The sequence below is a fragment of the Phaseolus vulgaris genome, chromosome 5 (genome assembly GCF_000499845.2).
Source record: "Phaseolus vulgaris cultivar G19833 chromosome 5, P. vulgaris v2.0, whole genome shotgun sequence".
In the NCBI taxonomy this organism is placed as follows: domain Eukaryota; kingdom Viridiplantae; phylum Streptophyta; class Magnoliopsida; order Fabales; family Fabaceae; genus Phaseolus; species Phaseolus vulgaris.
In genome coordinates this window covers 11,211,375-11,232,646 of record NC_023755.2, presented here as the reverse complement: position 1 = coordinate 11,232,646, position 21,272 = coordinate 11,211,375, and the positions used below count along the sequence as shown (strand labels likewise).

At 30.5% G+C, this 21,272-nt stretch overlaps 1 protein-coding gene across 1 annotated transcript; it reads right to left on the bottom strand.

Annotated features, from left to right (window-relative positions):
* Positions 1–15,375: 15,375 nt before the first annotated feature.
* LOC137835136 (alpha-1,2-mannosyltransferase ALG9) lies at positions 15,376–20,810 on the bottom strand. Its single transcript, XM_068643493.1, has 10 exons — positions 20,367–20,810; positions 19,465–19,552; positions 19,205–19,364; positions 18,817–19,034; positions 18,354–18,649; positions 17,344–17,458; positions 17,113–17,248; positions 15,928–16,124; positions 15,715–15,804; positions 15,376–15,632 (listed from the first exon to the last, which is right to left on the bottom strand). Exons 1-10 carry the CDS (start codon positions 20,630–20,632, stop codon positions 15,501–15,503), a joined length of 1,698 nt encoding a protein of 565 aa, XP_068499594.1. The 5' UTR covers positions 20,633–20,810; the 3' UTR covers positions 15,376–15,500.
* Between the last annotated feature and the right edge of the window lie 462 nt (positions 20,811–21,272).

Here is a 21,272-nt window from a genome sequence, read left to right as displayed (position 1 = left end):
TGTCAACATTGTTTGTATTGCTGGACTACTGTATTATTATTCTGATTTCTGCTTTGTACAACCCTTCTCATTGTCTATTTGTGAGAACAAATAGGGGGAGAAGTTTATGTTTGATTTGGTTGTATAGATAGCTTTAAAACTGATGCATTATGTTGTTGCTGCTCTGCACTTGAAAGCACTTGAACACTTCACTTTTTATGGTTTTTCTGCTAATGTTGCATATGCATAACTATTGTACTTTATTCTGATTTATCTGCTGCTACTATAACTTTGTGCACACACTGAGTAGCATTAATTCTGCACTGATTTACACACTACTCTTACTGGTCTTATGCGTATGGCTTATGCAGAAAACTGTTTGTGTGTGTCTTGTTATCCTGCTGCTATACTTGCTTTGTATATGCATAAATTTTGTTTTGCAGGACCTTTCAAGTACAAGTGTTATGATAAAGACTAATCAAAGTGATGCTTATTATTATGGTTCAAGACCATACACCTTACTCAAATTCTTGACAAGTCAAAATTCATGACTTATGTAAAGTAAGTTGTATATGTTCATCCTATGCTTTTGGCTTCATAAGACCAAATAAACTTCTAAACATGTTGAGATAATGCAAAGGTATGAATGTATTTCATTATGCATTTCCATCACTTTGAAAGATGATTTGATTTGAAAAATAATATTTTCTTGTTGTCTCAGAAAAATAACCGATTGTTTTACCTTTGACACTTTTGAATAATGTTATTATGAATTCTTATGCATGATTACAACTATTTCTTTTCTTTTAAAACCAATTATGGGTCAAATATGCATTCTTTGTGCCTCTGAATTAGATAATAAAGGGATATATTCTTTGTTTTCCTTGAAATTCAAAGCTTTCTACGTATGGAAATCACATTGGTGGTCATGGGTTAATGAATATTTGTATATGTGATTACATTTGGAGTCTTCATCTTGATTGGGTTTATTATGTTTTCTGCTTGCGAGATATTGGGTTGTGTGTGTTGGAAGAGTTGCCCAAGGATAAGTGGTTTTGTTACTGTTACTACAATCAAATATATGTGGCTCTACAAAATTAAGTTTCTGCTTGAGCAAATATCATACCAGCTTCCTAGATAAAACTATATTTTGTTGATGGTTCAAAATATTTGGGTGTACTTAGTTGGGGATGTGCTTTTATCCCAACTGACTTGCCTCTGTTGACATCAAGTTATGAGGATGACATATGATGTGTGGAGAATGTGATTTAGATTGTGAGACCAACTTGAAGATAATTTTTTTTAAGTACTCCATTGTTGTGAACTGCTGGATGAAGAAAAGATAGGAGAGAAATTGTGGTCTCCTTGTTGAAATTTTTTGGGTCTATGGTTTGTTGCTGCAATGGTGTTGCTACACACACTGGTATTCTAGTTTTTCTTAACTCTGTTTTTACCCATTCTTCTATTCTATTTGTGAAGACAAATAGGGGGGAGAATTATATGGTTTGTATGTTGCTAAGTATCTGCTGCATATCTGCTTTAAAACTGGGTTTATATGATTTAGTTAGCTACTCTCTTATTTTGCACCTTGTTTTCACTAGTTTTCAGTAGTTTTCACACTGATTTTGCTGGTTTTCCTTATGAGAATCACCTAGTGAAAACTGGTTCTATGGTGCTAATGATATTTGGATATGATTACTTCTGGTACATGCACAAATTATGTTTTGCAGGAACTAACAAATTCAAACAGAGCATCACAAGCACATCACAAACAAACCAAAGATTTGTCTTCATCAAATAGGAGGAGATTGTTGAACAAGATGCTTAGATGTCTCCAAATCCAAGTGGAAAGCTTGAAAACCTTGTTGTTGTGTGTGTGTAGTTGTTTGAAACTTGTTAATTCACTCCTTAAGATGATCCAAGTTCATTTGAATCTTTAACATTTTGAAAATATGGGTTTTCTAAAAGGAAGTGAAATTTCAACAGGTTGATATTTCGAATCAACAGATTGTTTGACACTTAGTGGATTTTAAAATGATTTGGAAAAGCTTTGTCTTTGCCTTTGCTGTCAAACAAATTTCAATAGGTTGAAATTTCGAATCAACAGGTTGTTTGACACTTAGTGGATTTTAAAATGATTTGGAAAACCTTTGTCTTTGCCTTTGTTGTCAAACAAAAATCAATCGATTAATTTATCGATTGTTTTTTTGAAAACCTTTAACATAATTTTATTAAGTGGTTTTTCTGTTTTAAATGATTCCAACAACTTTTGGTTTTCTGTTTTAATTTTAACCATTTGATTGAAAGATAAAAAGGTGGTTTTACACTCCTATGCATTAACGAAGTGAGAGAGATCATTCAAAAACAGTTTCCAAGATTTGAAAGAGCTTTGGATCATCTCAAGTGTGTGGAATAGGATTGGGTCTTGTATTATGAACTTTGATCTTATGATTTACCCATGTGTATTCTATTCCCTTCTTTCTTGATAATTGTATTTCTGTACTTGTGTTGCCAAGAAGTGTTGTGTGTTCTTGAAAGGTTCAAGATCAACATTCTTGGTGTGATTTTTGCCAAGGAGTGGTGTGTGTTCTTGAGGGGTTCAAGATCAACACTCTTGGTGTGTGTAGCTTGTAATATAGGGTTGATTACATAGTGTATTCTCAGTGGTTTCTGATGACTGGATGTAGCTCAAGTGTTGAGTGAACAAGTATAAACATTCTGGTGAATCTCTCTATCCTTACACTCTTTAAATTGTTTTAACTTTGTTTTTATAAACTGCTGATAAAAATAATCGATTGTTTCGTAAAAACAATAGGTTGATTTTCTACATCAAGCTTAAAAACAGTTTTATATTTGGCTGGACAAATTTTTCCATTGATTAATTCTTCATAGCTTTTCACTTTACCTTCAATACTTGCGAAAATCTTTCAAAAACAATTCACCCCCCCTATTGTTTTAGCCCTATAATTCTAACAACTTCTATAGTACTGCATTTTGTTGAATTCTTCTACAACCCCAATATTTCCTTTATTAATCCTCATCCCAACATATTTTAACCCAGTTACAGCAGTCCACACATTTTGAGTTATGTCCATATCAATTCCTTTCACGTGTGAGCACAAATTCTCACCAACCATGTGAAGATTTGTAAAGAAAACCTTCATTGGATCAGGATATATATTCCCTGACATTTCTAGAAATCATTTCAGCAGCTGCTCCTTCAAGAAATTCCTCACTTCAATAAGGTTCTGCCCTTTCAGCCTGTTGAAAGTGATCAACTTTGGATTGTTGATGGCTTTCTTGTTATACTCATGCATGAACTTCATCCCCTGAAAACTAGTTTTCAAGGTGGCCACCCTTTTTTACAGCACGAGTCGTCATCCTTTTTTTATGAGGAAGGTGTTGAGTCCATGAGGCAGAGATGATTTTTTTTAGAGAGTATGGAGAAACTAGCAGATTCAAGTAAAGCAACAAAGGAAAAACAATGGGTTGATCCTGTGAAAAAATCAGTTGAACCAACAACATGTATTTAAGTAGAAAAAGCAATCAAGATACATTGGCATTAGTGGGTTGTTTTTCAATAAAAATAGAATTTTTTGCAGTGGGTATATGCCATACGTCAGCCCCCAAACAGGTTTATCAATGACAACATAGTCTAGAATTGACCATTCAGAAAAGACACTTAAATTTCCAAGAAATCATGGAATATATTCCTTTATGACTAGAATATATTCCAATAAGATCGTATTCAAAGTCACAATTAATGTAATTTTGACCCATAACAAATTTTGAATGAAAAGAAAAAGTTGTAATCATGCACAAAAATTCAAAAAAGCTTTAATACAAGGTTGGCAGTGGTAAAACAATCAGTTGTTTCGTGAAAACAATTGGTTGTTATACTAAGACAACAATTAAGAGTTCACAAATTAAGAATTTTTCACAAAGATGAGAAATACATAATGCAAATTTCATAAGCCTTTGCATAGGGATATTTCACAACAGATTTAGCCAAGAAAAAAATCATTTGAGATTTCATTTAATCAATATGAACCAAATACACAAATTGAGAAATGAAAATACAAATAGTTCTTAACTTTTGAATTTTTTTTTCTTTTAAACAACCATTGTACATGAGTTAAGGATGTCAATTGACTTTCAAGAAATCTGTGTGCAATTGAGATCTGCACTCAAGATTCTACTTCAGATTTTTTCCCTTGAGGCTTCATTCTTCACACCAATATTATTCTTGACTTTCAAAAGTACCTACAAAAAAGAAAAATTCAAGAGACAAGATTTGGTCCCCTAGTAAATTTGGATCCATGGGCATTAATTGGATCATTAGGAAGCTTAGAATTCTTAGGAACCCATTTCAAAACACCCCTAGGAACATAAAATTTCCTAACTCTGCAAAATCTAACAGAGTGACCCTTCTTCGTACAGTAAAAGCATGAAACAACCGATTGTTTTGACAATTCGATCGGTTCTTTCTCAAAGAAGCTTGAAAATGGCTTTAAAACTGGTCTTTTTCTTGCTGTGTGCATTAAAATCCAATCCAGCTTTGCCAAAAACACATTTTTGAGATGCAAGAACAGTTTCAAAGTTTGATTGGCCTTTTGAAAACTTATCCACAATTTTTATAAGATAGTGAACCTTCTTTTGAAGTGGCTTTGACGAGTCTCTTTAAAAGTATCAAGAAGTTTACTGTAATTTTCAAAGTTTATTGAAGTGTTGGAACTTACACTGCTTGTTTCTAATTCTCCCTTTGCCATCAAGCATAGATTTGCCTCTTCATCTCCATTTGATGACGAGACAGAGGAAGATACATCATTGCCTTGCCAAGCAATGTAGGCTCTTTTAGCTTTGCCCTGCTTTTCAAATTTCTCGCTTGCTCATCTCTCCTTGCTTTCATTGTTGGGATAATCAACTTTGATATGACCTTGTTTACCACATCTAAAACAGATATAATTGTTAGAATTAAAATCATTAGTTTTCTTGTTGTTATACCTATTTAAGGATTGGTTGTTGTTGTTGTTCTTCTTCAAGAACTTGCTGAATTTTTTGGTAAGCAAGTTCAGAGTTTCTTCATCACTATCATCACTTGATTCTTGCCCATCTCTATTACTATCAACTTTCCATGCAATGCTTCTCACATGTTTCTATTCATGCTCTTGATCATTCAACATGTTCATCTCGAGTTTGTGTTCCCTAAGCTTACCAAACAAGGAAGTTGTAGTCATGGTAGTCAAATCCTTGGATTCAGAGATAGTAGTGACTTTAGGCTGTCAAGATCTATCCAAGCATTTGAGTATCTTGATGTTAAGTTCGTCCCTTTCAAAGTTCTTGCCAAGGTTGATGAGATGGTTTACAATGTGAGTGAATTTGTTTTGTACATCAGCAATGGTCTCCCCTTTGAGCATTCTGAACATCTCATACTCCTGAATTAGAGCATGCTTTCTTGCTCTCTTGACATCAGTGGTTCCTTCATGTGTAACTTCAAGAATATCCCACATCTCTTTTGCTGAAGAACATTGTGAGACCCTGAAAAACTTATCAGAATTTAGAGCAGATGTGATGATGTTTTTGGCAATACAATCAAATTGAGCTCTTTTGCTTTCAGACTCAGTCCATTGGGACCAAGGTTTTTCTATGAAAACATAATATTTTTCAAACTTTGGAATAAAAGGACCATTTACAATGGCATCCTAGATTCCTCTATCAATTGATTTCACAAAGATCTTCATTTTGACATTCCAAAACTGATAATTCAGACCACAAAACAAAGGTGACCTGTTTATTGAAACACCCTCCCCAAAGGGTAATTTTTCAACCATGAAAAAACTTTTAGGATCGAAAACTTGAATGACTTTAACGAACTCAACTCTGATACCAATTGTTAGAATTGTAAGCCTTAAACAAGAGGGGAGTGAATTGTTTATGAAAGATTTTCGCAAATATTGAAGGTACATTGAAATATAATGAAGAATCAATCAATTAGAAATCAGTTTAGCCAATTAGAAAACTATTTTTAATTTAATTGCAGAAAATCAACCGGTTGTTTTTGCGAAACAATTAGTTGTTTATATCAACAATGTTAAAAATCAAAACAAAAGCATATTTAAAGAGTGTAAGGATAAAGAGATTAACACATAATGTTTATTCAGGTTCACTCTTTACTAAGAGCTACATACAGTCCTCAACAACCACTAAGAATTCAGTAAGTAATCAAACCTTGATTACAAACAACACACCAAAGTGGTGATCTTGAACCCTTCAAGAACACACACCACCTTTGAAAAATACCACATAGTTTTCAAAACAACCTCTGAAACTGCACAACACCAATTCACACAGAACTACAGTGATAAAGAAAGAAAGAAATGGAGTACACCTAGGTACAATCAAAGATTAAAGCACAATGAATACAGGACAATCCTATTCCACACTTGAGAATGATCCAAAGCTCTTTGAAATCTTGAAAAACTTATTTGAATGATTTCTCTTTAGTTGATTAATAACCAAAAGCGTAAAACAACTTATTTAAACTCAAACCATTTGGTCAAAGCATTTAATACAAGAGCCAAAATCAGTTTAAATCATTTAAAACAGATCAAAGCCACTTAACATAATTCGGTTAAGGTTTTCAGAAAATCAACCAATTGAAAACACGAATCAACCGATTGAATTAGTTTGACAACAAAGTCAATCTTTTCAAATCCTTTTCAAAATACACTAAGTGTAAAACAACCGGTTGAATCGACATTTCAACAGGTTGAATTTTCACTTTCTTTAGAAAACACATCTTTTCCAAAGGATTGAAATCAAACAACCTTTGATCATTACAGAGAGTGGATTAACATATTCAAATACGTCTAGACACACACACAACCAACAACAAGGATATTCATGCATTCCACTTGGATTTGGAGACATCAAAACACCTTGTTCAGCAAAATTTACAAAAAAATATCTCATATTTTATTATTAAAATATTTTGTAAAGACAAAGGTAAATTTGCAAACTTACATTTTACACCTTTAAAAAAATCAAAATTTTCTCTCAACCATCACATCACTCTCAAATAGGAATGGCAATGTGGGGCGGGCCATGTGGATGAGTCTGCAGTCCGCTACCAAAAAGCGCGGGACGGGCTCACTAATTTAGCCCGTTGACCCGCTTAGGCCTGTCCCGCATAACCCGCAGCCCGCACAGGTCAACAATGGGGCGAAGCGAGTTGGCCCGCATAAAAAAATAATTATTTTATTTTTTCTGCAAAAAATAAAATAAAATCATACTCCACTTACTCAATATTGTAGTGTGACCTTTATTTTATTTTAATAAAATTGAATTTAATGTACTAAAAAAGGAATATTTGATTTTAATCATCTAAAGGAGTTGTTAATATTAAGAGTGATAGTAGATCTAGTTTTAAGTAAAATCTTATATTTAAAATTTGTTAATAAAAAATAATATAATGAAGAGATTTCAATAAGATACTCTTTAAAAAATTAGTCATTTTCATTAAAATATTTTGTAGCAAAACTTTTGATAAGATACTCTGATATATTTACATACATATACATGAAAAATAGAAGCAAAACAAAACTTTAATTATTTTTAATCAAGCCTTCTAACAACCCTCTTACTTAAATTCATATTTTTATCTTAACGGAATGAATTGAAACATGAATAAATTTTAATTTTTTAGCAGGATAAATATGTTTTTTTATAATTATTGAAATTTTAATTTTTTTTAAAAAAAATATTTTCCCTATGCGGGCTAGTCCGTGGGTTACCTCTTATGCGGGGCGGGTCAGTGAAATGAGCCCACATTCTTTGCACGGGACAGACCAATCCAGTCCACATTCCTTGTGCAGGGCGGGCCAAATGCAGAGACATACCTGTGCGGGATGGACCAACCCACATTATCATCCCTACTCACAAATTTTAATAAACTTTCCTCACAAGTTCAGTATAACATCCTTCAATGCAAACAACGTCACATCCTCTCAAATCCCCACTTATCCACTCCCTCAAATCCTCGCAAATCCACTTCAAAATTCAAACACACCTTGATATTAGTTGTTATAATTAGGGTCTTGATTATGTATATTTGTATTAAAAACTTTATAATTCCTATTATTATGTATGTATATCTATGCAATATATTACGGCATAATGGTTATTATTTAGACAATTTATCCTACTATGATAGTGATAGCATTGCATGAACTTACAATTTTTTTCACATCATATAGTAATTAGTTATTAATTTTTAAAAAAAATTACGTTCATGTTGAGTTAGTTTTTTTTAATTAACGGTGATATACAAACACATGTTTGTAAATACATACTTGCACATTTATTCTTTTTTTTTTCTCTTTTCACAAACTAACAAATTTATCATTTGTTTCCACATTTTCTTTCTCTAGATGTTGATTAATCTTTCAAATTGTATATAAAACATTTTCCTTTGCAAGGAAAAAAATTACATAGAAGAAGATATTGAGGGTAGAAAATTAAACCTTAATACGCCCAGAAAAAAAAAAGTGAGGAAGAGAATGATCTAATAATTTATCGTGGCACATACTTTGTTTGAAGATAGATTATGCTTCCAATTCCAGAGAAGGTTAATAAATCATGAATTTACTTTTGAGTTTCAAGAAGCCGAATTCACTTTATAGATATATGAAGAACAACATGCTTTCATAGTAAAACGAGAAATCATAAAATTATATGGAAAATTATGAGGCTTATACGTAGCGAATGCAAAATGTTGATAGAGTTTTTAGCAAACCAAAGTTCTATTTGCACATTTTTTATTTATTTGAATTGATGCAATGATATAACCCTCTTACAATATTAAATCTTAGTGCACTGTAAAATTCATTTGATTAAAGAAAAAAATATTAAATTAGTGCAGTGTGAACTTCTCTCTCAAGATTAAAATTTTATTGATTTTATTATAAGACGAATGTAGTTTTTATTTTTACTCTAAACTTTTAAACCTCATGAATATTTGTAATATGAGAATGATTAAAATAATTCTTATCAGTTTTTTTTACAAATTTTCAGTATGCACTATATTATAATATTATAATATTTATGCGATGAGTCAATATGAAATATTTTAATATCTTATTTCACACTGACAAATAATTTATTCCAATAATTTTTTCAGAAGATCTAAAATTTAGACTAAGAACGAAAACAAATTTCGCTTGAAAGTACAATAACTAAAAATATATTTAACCCAAATTTTATTTGTGTAGTATAGTTGTTAATCTTCTTGTTGCATGTTTGAAACATTATAACTTTGGCCATCAATTCATTGAACCCTAACACCTATTCCAGACAACAACGGCACATCTGATTTGTTTGTCCTGATTAATTGCATTATGCAAAATGGAATTTCTTAGCATGGTGGTCTTTAATCATTGTTCTAAAGAGGTGATGTTTCTACCTACCATATACTCCAAACACTTCACTATCAATGTACCTTTACTCTTCTTTTATCATTAGTTTTTTCAACAAAAGGAAGTTACAACAATTGGGAAGAACATTGAGTTGGATACAAAACGATCAAGTGAGATTTGCTAACACCATAACATAGGCTCTTGGGGATACTATTAACCCTACTTTCTCACGTCAATGGAAATTCCATATCATCTCTTTCTCTTTCTTTAACTTTTATGACAAGGGGTGTAAAAGAGAAAAGAAGAAGAAGAAGAGTAAAAACAAAACAAAGATGAATAACAATGTTTACTTCTTTTTTTTTTGGCTACAAATGTTGATTGGATGTGTACCATTAGTTTGTGTTTAGAAGTAATTAACCTAATTAACGTGAATCATTCTGGTTGATAAACTTGATCACATAATCAAATTAAATTTGGTTTTCATATTCAAAAAGAAAATAAATAATTAACCTAATTAAGATTAATAAGTTGAATTAGAATTTCATTAATTTTAAGTGTCTTTATAAATTTGAATATTTTAAATTGAATTTTTATTATAAAATATCATTAATATGTTTAAGATATTTTTACTTTAGCATCTGATATTTGATTTTGTTGTTAATAAGATAACGTTTGATTTTGTTATCAAACCGTATAATGTGATTATTATCATATTATTTTTTCTAACTCGTCAATAAATTTTTGTTTTTTCTTTATAATACCTTTCAACTTGTTGTCAGTGAATTGGATAGAAAATAAGCGAATTGACTAGAACATTGAAAAATATAAGATAAAAAAATAAATTAAACAACGAATTAAAAAGGAGATTATATAATCTCATATAGAAATCAATTCAATAGATACTTACAAAATATATATATATATATTTTAAGGACTCAATAAAATAATGTTTTTAATAAAAATTAAAAATGTCAAAAAATTTAAACTTAATTAAGTCAAATAGTTAAATCACTTAAAAAAAATTACTTTTAGCGACACCATATTTTGTCCTTAAAAGCAGTATAACCGGTCACTAAACATATTTGTCACCTAAAACCGTCACTAAATAAAGATGAAAATGAAAACCCTAGTCGCAAAATATTTAGTGACAGAATTATAAATAAGTCGTAAATTTTCAACCAAAATTTCGGTAATTAAATCGATTACAAAAAATATGATCACCAGAATTCAAGAACCAAATTAACAATCAAATTTTTATAAAAAATCAGTGCTTAAATCGGTGACTGAAATAAAAGGTGATAGTTGTAACAATATAAAAAATAAAGAAGTAGAAGACGAAAGCCCTCGCACAAAACTTTTCTTTCTTTCTCTCTCCATATTCTCTTCTCTCTCTCTCTCTTAATTTTCTCTCTCAATCTTCATCTATTTTAGAATCTGATCGAACCATGTTGTAGTTGGCGAGTTAAAGAACATTTCTACCCGATCAAATTTTCAAACAGAGTAAGTTCATTTTTGCTCTAAAGTTCCTTTCCTCTCTATTTTTTCTTAGGATTTAGTCATCAATCTTGGTGGGGTCAGTAGAAGTTTAATCCTCTCAACTTATTCTACTATATACTGAATTTTTATTCTGTTTGGATAACTTGCTTTAGGCCGGTAAATCTTGAAGCTTATCCAGACTGTGGGGACTAAAATTCTATAAGTTGCTTGGAAAGCAAGCAATTAAGGTAAGGGAAACTAAATTTAATTTTTAATAGCACTCTAAGATAGAAAATCTGAATGCGGAAGGGATGTGGTCCCAATATTCAATTTCTCTTGCATGAATGTTGTGTGTTTATATATTGTGTTGTTTGTTTATATATTATTTAAATTTGTAAAAATATTAGATTTTGATGGTTTAATATTTAAGTGTTGTTTTTTTTTATGTTAATTACGCTTTTGAATGTTGTGGTTCGTGTTTGGAATGATATTGTAGGATGAAATGGTGTGGAATTGAATTCATACATTTGGGATAATGTATGGACTGATGTTTGTTGTGTATTAAGTATTGATGCCTATGTGGTAACATAGATCTCCGAGCTTCACTGATGATCTAAGTCACATAGACTAAGATATCAGGTGGTGAGAAGCTGATGGGGGAGTTCATGCACACCGTGACATATGAGATGCACGACTTGGATTGTATTGAACTTACCCTGATCCTTTCTGTTGGATTCGTTGGTAATCTTTAGATCAGATGTTAGTCTTTGGTAGGACTTACTTAATACGGGTCTTCTGGAAGACGTGGTTTGTTGAATATTCTGGATGTGTAGATCCATGTGAGATCTATGTGATTGTGTTATGTTGGAATTTGAAGAAAATTGAATAATTGAGAAATTGACCATGTAATTTGATTTTCTCTTTTAATTTAATTGCGTATATTATAAAATTTTATTTTCACTAGCTTATCCTTGTTTTTCGTGTTATGTTTGAACTGTGTTGACTATACTATGTATACGAGCAAATGACCATACAGGTGCAGGAGAGCCTTAAAGGTTTCAGAGTTTTATTTTGAGCTATGGATATGTAAGTATTTGTATTTCTATAAGTCATAATCTTGTAATATAAATATTTTAAAAAAGTCTAAGTTAGTACAGAAATATGTAGAACGTGTATTTAAATAGTTAGATATATTTTCAGAGTGTTACAATAGTGACCACCATAAATCAGTCGCTAATATGATTTCTATTTTAGTTTTTATATTTAAAAAAAATGAAGAATTAAAAATTAGCGTGAATTAATTTAGACTGACGAGTTTATATGATAATCCCTTATGGAAGAGTAATTAAACACGTCAAAATATTTTTTTTTTCCGAAATATAGTTTTAAATTTATTCAAAGAATATATCCAAAAACAACATAAAAAAGTAGGTTAACTTGAACCGAAGTGAGCGAAATTCTTTTCATTAAGAAGCTAATGTCGAAAGATCGTATCACTCGGAGTAAGTTAATTTCTCTTCTTTAAAGTTTTTATATTATATTTTCTTCTTCACTTATTTTAGAATATACAATGTCATCGTGTGAGAGGAGAATACACGCTAGATTTTTCAAATATAAATGAATTTCTTCATAGTGGTAAATAATTATTAGTCTTTTTTCAAATACAGAAAAGACTTTTTAATCCACATTATTGTTTTTTTTAGTACTATATACTCATTTTGTACCTGCACTTTACTTATGTATAAAATAAATAAATCAAGAAAAATTAACAATTTAAAAGATACTGCAAATTTTATTCTTGAATGGGGAAGTCATTACCATATTTATAGATTTGTCCAAAATATTTCATGAAAGTTAGAGACCAAAGTTAGAGACCGAAGTTAGAGACCGATGTATGTATATTTATTATTTAGTTCAACTACGACCTAAAATTTAATCTGTAATTATTTTGTTTCCTGAAATGTGATTTTCCAAATGTTAAATTTATGTATTAATAATGTCTTACGTTAATATCTTATTTCGATTAAAAAAAAAGTTCAATTTTTATCTATACAAAATTTAAAAATTTACTTTTAAATTACCTAAACATAACATTAAAATTAAAAATATCTACATATAAAAAATCCAAACATAATATCAGAAACAACTAAACATAACCTTAATTCATTGAAAAATAAATCTGATTTAAATCAAATTATTAACATAATCATCCTTAAATTTAAAATTATATCGTACTAGCTAAAACAAACACCGCCACGACTGTGTGCTTGCATTTTTTAAATATTTAAAAAAAATTATTGTATTCTTTTTCTGTAAATATTATCTTATAAGTTTATAATAATTATAATTTTATTAAATTAATATATAACTTAAATTTATAAATATATTATAAATTTATTATATACATAAAAATAAAAATACTAATTTAGAGTCTGATAATTTTATAATATTGTAAGAATAAATTCTTCTTTATCAAAAGACTAAATGTGTCCATGAGTCAATTTACTCATAAAAGTAATTATTTGAATTATAAAAATTATTTAAAAGGTAAAAAATTGTAAGAAATTTGATTCTATTTTATTTTTCAAATTCAAATTTTTCTATATTTTTTAAAATTAAATTTTTTAATTTAAAATAAATAATTGTTAAATTTGTTATATTTTAATATTATAAAAGATAAAATTAGAAAACGAAATATATACAAAAAAATCCTTTTATATTATAAATACAATAATAAATAAAAAACGTTATTTTAATTAGTTAATATATATATATATATATATATATATATATAGGCACACACAATATGATGACCTATACTAAATCTGTTATTATATTTTTAAATGATAAATATTTTACTTTAATTTAGATATATTACATATTATTAAAGAATTACACAACTTAAAATTCAAAAGGTATTTTTTTATGGAATAGAGTTTAATTTTTTATTTAAATTTATTTATATTTTAAATTTGGATAATTTTTTTGTAGAGACATTTCTACTATAAAATATTGCAAATATGTATACAAAATTTGTCTTTTTTTTTTCAACTAAAACCTTTCACCTTTTTGGCTTTTACCATTCGGGATATGGCATGTCCTAGTTGAAAAATTAAACTAATATTTTTCTTAAGTTCAAAAATCGACTAAACAAGTTTATATAAATAATAACATAAATAATATAAAAGTCTATAGTTTTTTTTAATATAAAAATTTAAGAAATTCCATAATAAATGACTAAAAAAAACAAAAAAGTATAAAAAACCTTAATTATTATATACTCACACATAGAATAAAATATTATTGTTTCGTTGGCATAATGTTTTTTCTTGATTTAAAAATTATACAGTAGAAAAATTAAATTGTATTATTAAATCAATCAAACATAATTAAAAACAATAAAACATAACATTTAAAATATTTATACATAAGGTTAAAAAAATGTAATTTCAAGTCATTTATAATATATTTATGTAACATAGTTATTCTTACATTTAAATTATAAAAAAATAATGATTTACACATGTAAAATGTTATATTTCTTAAAAAAAAAATAGTATGTATATTAGGTGGGTTGGAAATGATTCCTATGCATACTAAATTTTGCAAATAAATACCAGCAACAAAATACTCTTAAATAAGATTGCAGGTATTGAAAATATGTGTCACTTTTCTAATACTTGTTATTGAAAAAAAAAAAAACTACATTACTTCATACTCACGTTTAATTAAAATCAAGATAATTCAAAATCAATTATATAAACGCATATCTTACACTAAGTTAAAGCCAAACATTGCATATATGGAAGCCCGTTGGCATGCCAACGCGGGCTTCAACAAGACAGTTTGCAGTACCTAAACACACTCAGAAATTTTTCCTGCACTTCCATGCATTTCATCTTGTGCACCCAAATATTTGAAAATTACTCAAATTATCTTTGACACTTTTCATCGTACATTTTTCATTTCAATTTCAGAATATAAAATCTAGACACTTACTTTCAAAAGTAGTAAAATTATCTATTCCAGATTTCACAATCCAGAAAACAATGTATCACAAAACTTACACTCCGGATTCTAATCCAGAATGAATAATTTCGGTATTTTTGAAAGCATTGGAGATGCAGGAGGAAATCCCCAAACACACTTCTAGAAGCTCCAAGTGGAAATTAAGGTATTTGCACACATGTTCGGGAAAATATAAGAGCAATGTCTCAAAAAGGAGAAGTTGGTATAATGTGATTATATCAGAAACAACTTTAAAGTAGCTTTTGTATTGGATTGAGAACTGTATATGTGTACTAGGTTTCACTACATGGTTTCTTTTGAAATAGAAGTTTCTAAACATAATCACTTCAAACTCAATTTTAACAAAACCAAATTTGGCAAAATCAAGATCATACAAAATCAAGTTTGCAAATACTCATCCCATCATCACACACTGAATCCATACATGATTAATAAATTGAATGCTTCAGTGAGAAAAAAGTATGAGAGTAGAAAACACTGGAGAAATTTAAGCAGATTAGAACTAAATCAAATATTCAACAAAAGATGAGGGAAATCCTACAAGCTACTGTCTCTAACAAAAATGGTTTTGCAGTTAATCCACCATATTCTAAGAAAATAAAACTATGTGGTTACTCTTTTGAACAGTTTATATGTACCAAAAATATTCTTCTCTTGCCACAGGTAAGGAATGAAGAAAGACCTATACAAAGCCGGTGATAGCTCTCTGTCCAGATAAGGCAATGCAGCAATAGGCTGAAATACAAACAATATTCGAACAGTTAAAATTAAATATTAGCATTCAACAAGAGAGTGAGAAAATTCAATAATGACTTACCTCCCAAGTTGACAAGTCACTTCCACGAGTCATGTAAGGCCGCTTGAGCTGCAGCTCAACAAGGAAAGTACAAGCATCTACGTCATGGAGCTGTGAAACCAATGAGTTGTGAGTAGCCTTCAAATTTATAGAGATCAAAAGTGCTAGCTGCCTAGCACCTATACATATATATATATATATATATATATATATATACAGTTAAAGTGGACATACATATTGCTCTCCTGATGCCATGTTTTTGTTGTTAAAATATGGTGGTGCTGCAGCAGTTCCCCCTAGGGTAGAATTAAATGGGAAGGGAAGAAGACCTCGGAATCCTTCGTCGATCCATCGAACTTGTCCCACGTAATCTGGGATGAAAAATGATGATGGAAACCGATGCCATTCACTTCCAACACAAAGTACAGAATCTGCAATGCGAAAGATTAAAATGATACATAATTCTGATGTTTGTCTCAAAATACCTAATAATTCCCTCTCCAGCCTCTGTATCAAATATCCATTGAGATAGCACTTTCATGGTACATATCCTCTGATGCTTTTGTCTCAAACTATGTAATAGCACTAATTTGATGGGTATTTGATACAGATGCTTACAATAAACAGTGAAAATTTAGTCTAGACTAGAGGATAATGGCAAAATATAATATTTCCGAGAGAGATCAACACCAGAACCACAAATGAGAAGGAAAGTAAAGAAAGACGTAGCAAAATTTTGCAATTAGAGCAAGCACAAGAAATGAATTCATTGAATGTAATTGAAAGTCATGATGTAGGTTGAAGTGACAGTTATAATCCAAGTTCATTAAAACACATTCAGTTTCCAGACGCATAAAAAATGTAAAATTATCATAAAGGAATATGCAAATTTAAGCATCACATTAACCTTAGTTTTTTTAAGTACCCTAGAGTTCCTTTCTTCAATAAATCCTTATAAAGACATCATTTTCTGTATAAATTGCAGACTCAGTATGACATGTCAGGAATGAGGAACCCACAAATAGCATCTTGAGTTTCAGAAATAGATGAGAAAAAAAAAACTGAGAAGGAAAAAGAAAGAATGCTTCGGGAGTGTTTGTTGAATTACAAACAAGAACCAAAGGAGAACATTCTCGTTTCAAGAATTTCGATTTTCGATTTTACAACAGATTTTCACCTTTCTACAGTAGATCTAAGGCTTAGTTTTCAAACAGAATACTCACTCTTCTACCCCCCTTATCCTATTTAAGCTAATTCCCTATTCCTACAACTTTAACCACCTAACTATTTTCAAACAATAACTATCTAAACTAACTTCTCTCTGGCTATGTCACACATGACCTATTTACTCCATTCAATCACATTTATAACCAAAATACTCATTCATAAATAAACAAAGCCACCAAATGTTTGACTCACTTTTTTCTGCATCATGGTGTTCAAAAATCTTGTAAACCTCCAATGGGGCCGAGTAACCGTGAATCAAAGAAAATGTACGGGCATGAGAGGCATATAGTATAAGACTAAGAGCCAATGGTCTCATAACTTTGGCAACCTGCATTTAGCAAGAGAGAAATCCAGAAAATATTAGTTGCTTGCGTATCAGAAATATAAAGATCTTTCCACATCTCAAGTAATTTGGTATCTTACTGTCACTATTATAGAACGATCATATGGATTATATTTGCTACGAAAAAGATCAGGGAAGCTCTCAATAACAGCTGAAGCAGCAACACAAATTAGCGGATATATTGGATAAAGGAACCTGCATGCACAGATGGGGAAAAAATCAGTTATCCATGTCAATGTAGCGTATTTTATAATAACAGTCAAATACAAAAATAATAATTAATTCACTCAACTGCACAAGCTAGGGAAAAATACTGAATAAATACCAAGTACACTATTATTTATCTTCTGAAGTGCATAATTACCTTAAAAGTTACTACATCAATGAAGAGGGTAACAAAATCTTGATCATATACCCAATTCACAGTGTCTAGAATAGACTTATCCAAAGGGAGAGAAAAACTCACCTCCCTTCAGAAGTGAAGAAAGTACAACATGTGAACTCCTATAATGAACAAATAATCCAAACAATACACACAGAAAAGGGCTTAACTTTGAGAAACTGAATTTTAATTAATGATAGGCTTGATAATATAACGAAGATCTAGAAGACATGCTTTCAAAAAATTAGAGATGCCTGTGATACTAAAACTTAAAGTTTTTCTTATTTCCTTATCTGGTGAACATGCAAAAGAAAATTTGAATTAGTGTAAATAATATGGAAGTTAACTTCACTGCAACTTAAAATAGAGTGCCTCATTCACTATAATCTAATCCACCAATTAACAAGGTTCCGTGTTCTTAACTTAACTATAACCAATTCATAGGTAATACCTGTCTGTCTTTGTAAATCTAAACAAAACCATCTACGCTACTACTTATAAAAATGAGGCTATATTGGAGATTGCCAAAAATAGGTCAGAAGATATGTATAAACCAGGAGGAAATAAGAGATTGGTGTCTATTTCAATCTCTTGACATAAAACATAATACCGTACTTGGTGTGTGCAAGTGAATAGGAAGTGCCTGTCCCGAATAACATCATATTGTTAAATTTGTAACAGAAGACCAGGTTAAAAATTCAGCCAAACCTTTCTTCTTTGTGTGGTTGCAAAGACATAAACCCCAGCCAAATATATATAGGAGATATCACAATCAGTAGGTCTGGTGCATATTTCTTTTTTGCAATAGGCAAAATCGCCAAGAACAGCAGTGCAAGAACAAAACAAAAGTTGAAATTGTTAAATCCATTCCTCAGATAATAAAGAGGCCCTTCAATCCCGTACAAATGGCTTTCACCACCTCCAGCTACGTTGTATATTAAAAGATTCAAGACAGATGAAGTCCATTTTCCATAGTAGTAAAAGTCTGTAACTATTGACAATGGCTGTAAAAGAAGAAATTAAAAGATGCTGTTATTGTAAAGGACATGAAATATGAAATTTACTAACATCATAGGATGCAAGCAAAGGTATATATTGTATACAACATTATAGATCATATAGACATAATTTATAGGTCAGAGAAGGTGATGCGAGGAGGGGTCCAACTTACAAGAAGAATAACTGATGTGACAGTTGCAGCAATAAAAGCCCCTTTGAATTTTCTAGATAGAGAATATACTGTCACCGGAAGGAAAGCTAAGATTGAGAATGGCCAGCCAAGAATTACTCCAATAACAGCAACAGAAATTGCTGAAGCAGGTTTATCCAGAAGAAATAAACCTGATGCGAGAGATATTGCATACATAGAAAACGAACTCGGCAAGAAACCTAGATATCATAAAAGTTTGATAAAGTAGAACATTAGCAAAACCGAGTCCCACAGAATGCAGAATCATGAAATGGATGGTACTTGACCATCCTTTATTAACCCTCAAAGGTAGGTAGCATAATGGCAAGAGCAGATGATGACAAGGAATCATTGACAAAGGATCACTTACTAGTGCTAGCAAAGAAACATCCACTAGTTAGGCACAGCATAGCAAGTGCATAAGTAGCAAGTCGTTTTCCGTACTTTCTTGAAAGAGCTACCACAAGAACAGTGTCAGTTATAACAGAGAGAAGACCCAGAAAGAATCTCACAGCATAGAACACTCTCACCTACAGCAAGAAAAGACAATGGTAACATGAAAAGCATAAACATTTCCACATTCCATCTTAAACAATTCAATTCAACAACTAAACACAGCAGGAAACTTACTTTGTCTTCACTAAACAACCATGAAGCTGGTCGACCCACAACTTCATGAAATAAAAGGTACAAATATGACCGAAGAGCATACTGTGAACTGCAACCATGCACACACCACTTGTCATTTATCAATACCATGACCTGAACTGAAACTAATGAATCTTCTCCTCAGTCTTTGATTCATTTCTTGCAAGTTACAGATAAAACCCAATAAAGGCATCATAAAAATAATCATTTTTCCTCTCATCTACAAGAAATTAAGGGTGCATTTGGAAGAATGCATTTACTACCAATTTGGGCTTATCTTATAACGTAAGAATTGAAGAAAATATTTTGAGAGAGCTTACCATCCTAGCTTATAATATGTCTATAAACTGTTTTCAACTTATTGCAATAAATTTCCCATGATAGCTTACGAAAACTGCTTACATCTTCATGAAAACAAATTAACTTTATTTCCTCTTCGATTTTATAACTTTATTTCCTCTTCAATTATATAAGCAATTTATTATACATTTGAGCAATCTAAATAAACATCTCCATAATCACTTATAGGAAGTCACTGGTTAAAATTAACTTGTGCATGCAAAATTTATAAAAGCTTTCATCTAACTCATCTAAAGCTCAGGTGCATAAGTTGATTTTAGTTTGTGGAAGAAGTCCAAATCATTTCACATTCTTATTTTCTTCTTTAATAAGTGAGAAAGGAGAAGTTTATGCAAAGAAAACGAATAACTAATTCAATAAGCATTTAAAGTGTTTACCCAAATGCACACCAAATAATCAAAATCAAAACTTTTTTTCTTCTCTCAAGACCGTCTTCCCAAAAAATGAACCCAGCTAGAAAAAAAGTAAAACAACAAAACCCAGAATTTAGTTGAATCTAAAAGAAAGGTGGGTAGCTTAGATACCTGTATTCCCATGTTTGGAAGCCAGTTTTGTAGAGAAGATAATGAAGGGGCTCCCAGTAATTGAAGACTTCGTCGCAATCGTGGATGATATTTGAGGTGGCGCTCATGTACCTCAAAAATCCAAGAGCAACGAACGGAAAAAACCAGCCCAGCCCTTTATCGTCTTTTTCCTCCGATCGCTGAGGCTTGTCCAGCTTCGTGTACGGTTCCGACGGCGACGGATCAGACGCCTCGGAGCGTCTCTGCCTCACGGCGGAGAGGGCCATTACGACTTTGAAATGAAAATGGATTGGAACTTCTTCTGCCTCACACTAAACACACTCTTTCAAAGGATTCAAAACTTTTCTCCCAAACACTTCCTTCCTCCCAAAGCAAATTCTTCACTTTTGTCTCTGCTCTTATTCTTTTTTTTTTTTTCTTACTTTTATTAATTTAATTACTTGTACAGTTGCTTTTTATTTGTCTCAATTTAAAAACAAAATTGTTCTATTTTGTCTGCACTTCTTCCTTTCAAAATTGTCAGTAACACATTTTTTTTTCTAGTGTACGTTACTGCAATAATTTATATATTTATTGTGTTAAATGAAAAGAAACATAAGTAAAATAAAAATGTTATAATTATTTTATTAAAAATTTAAAAAATATTATATTTATTAATTTGTACAAAATAAACACAAAAGATATCTCAAAATTACGGATGGGAGTAATAGTTAGAAAAAAAAACATATAACTAGGTTTTACAAAGTTACTTCAATTCTAACTTTTAACATTTATATAATTTAAAAAAAATCGTAGTATAGTCTTTTAAACAATTAATAATTATAATATTTTAAAATAGATACAAATGTAAAAGGTAGCATTTTCGTTACATATAAATTTTAAAATAGATAAAAAATAAAATTTTTA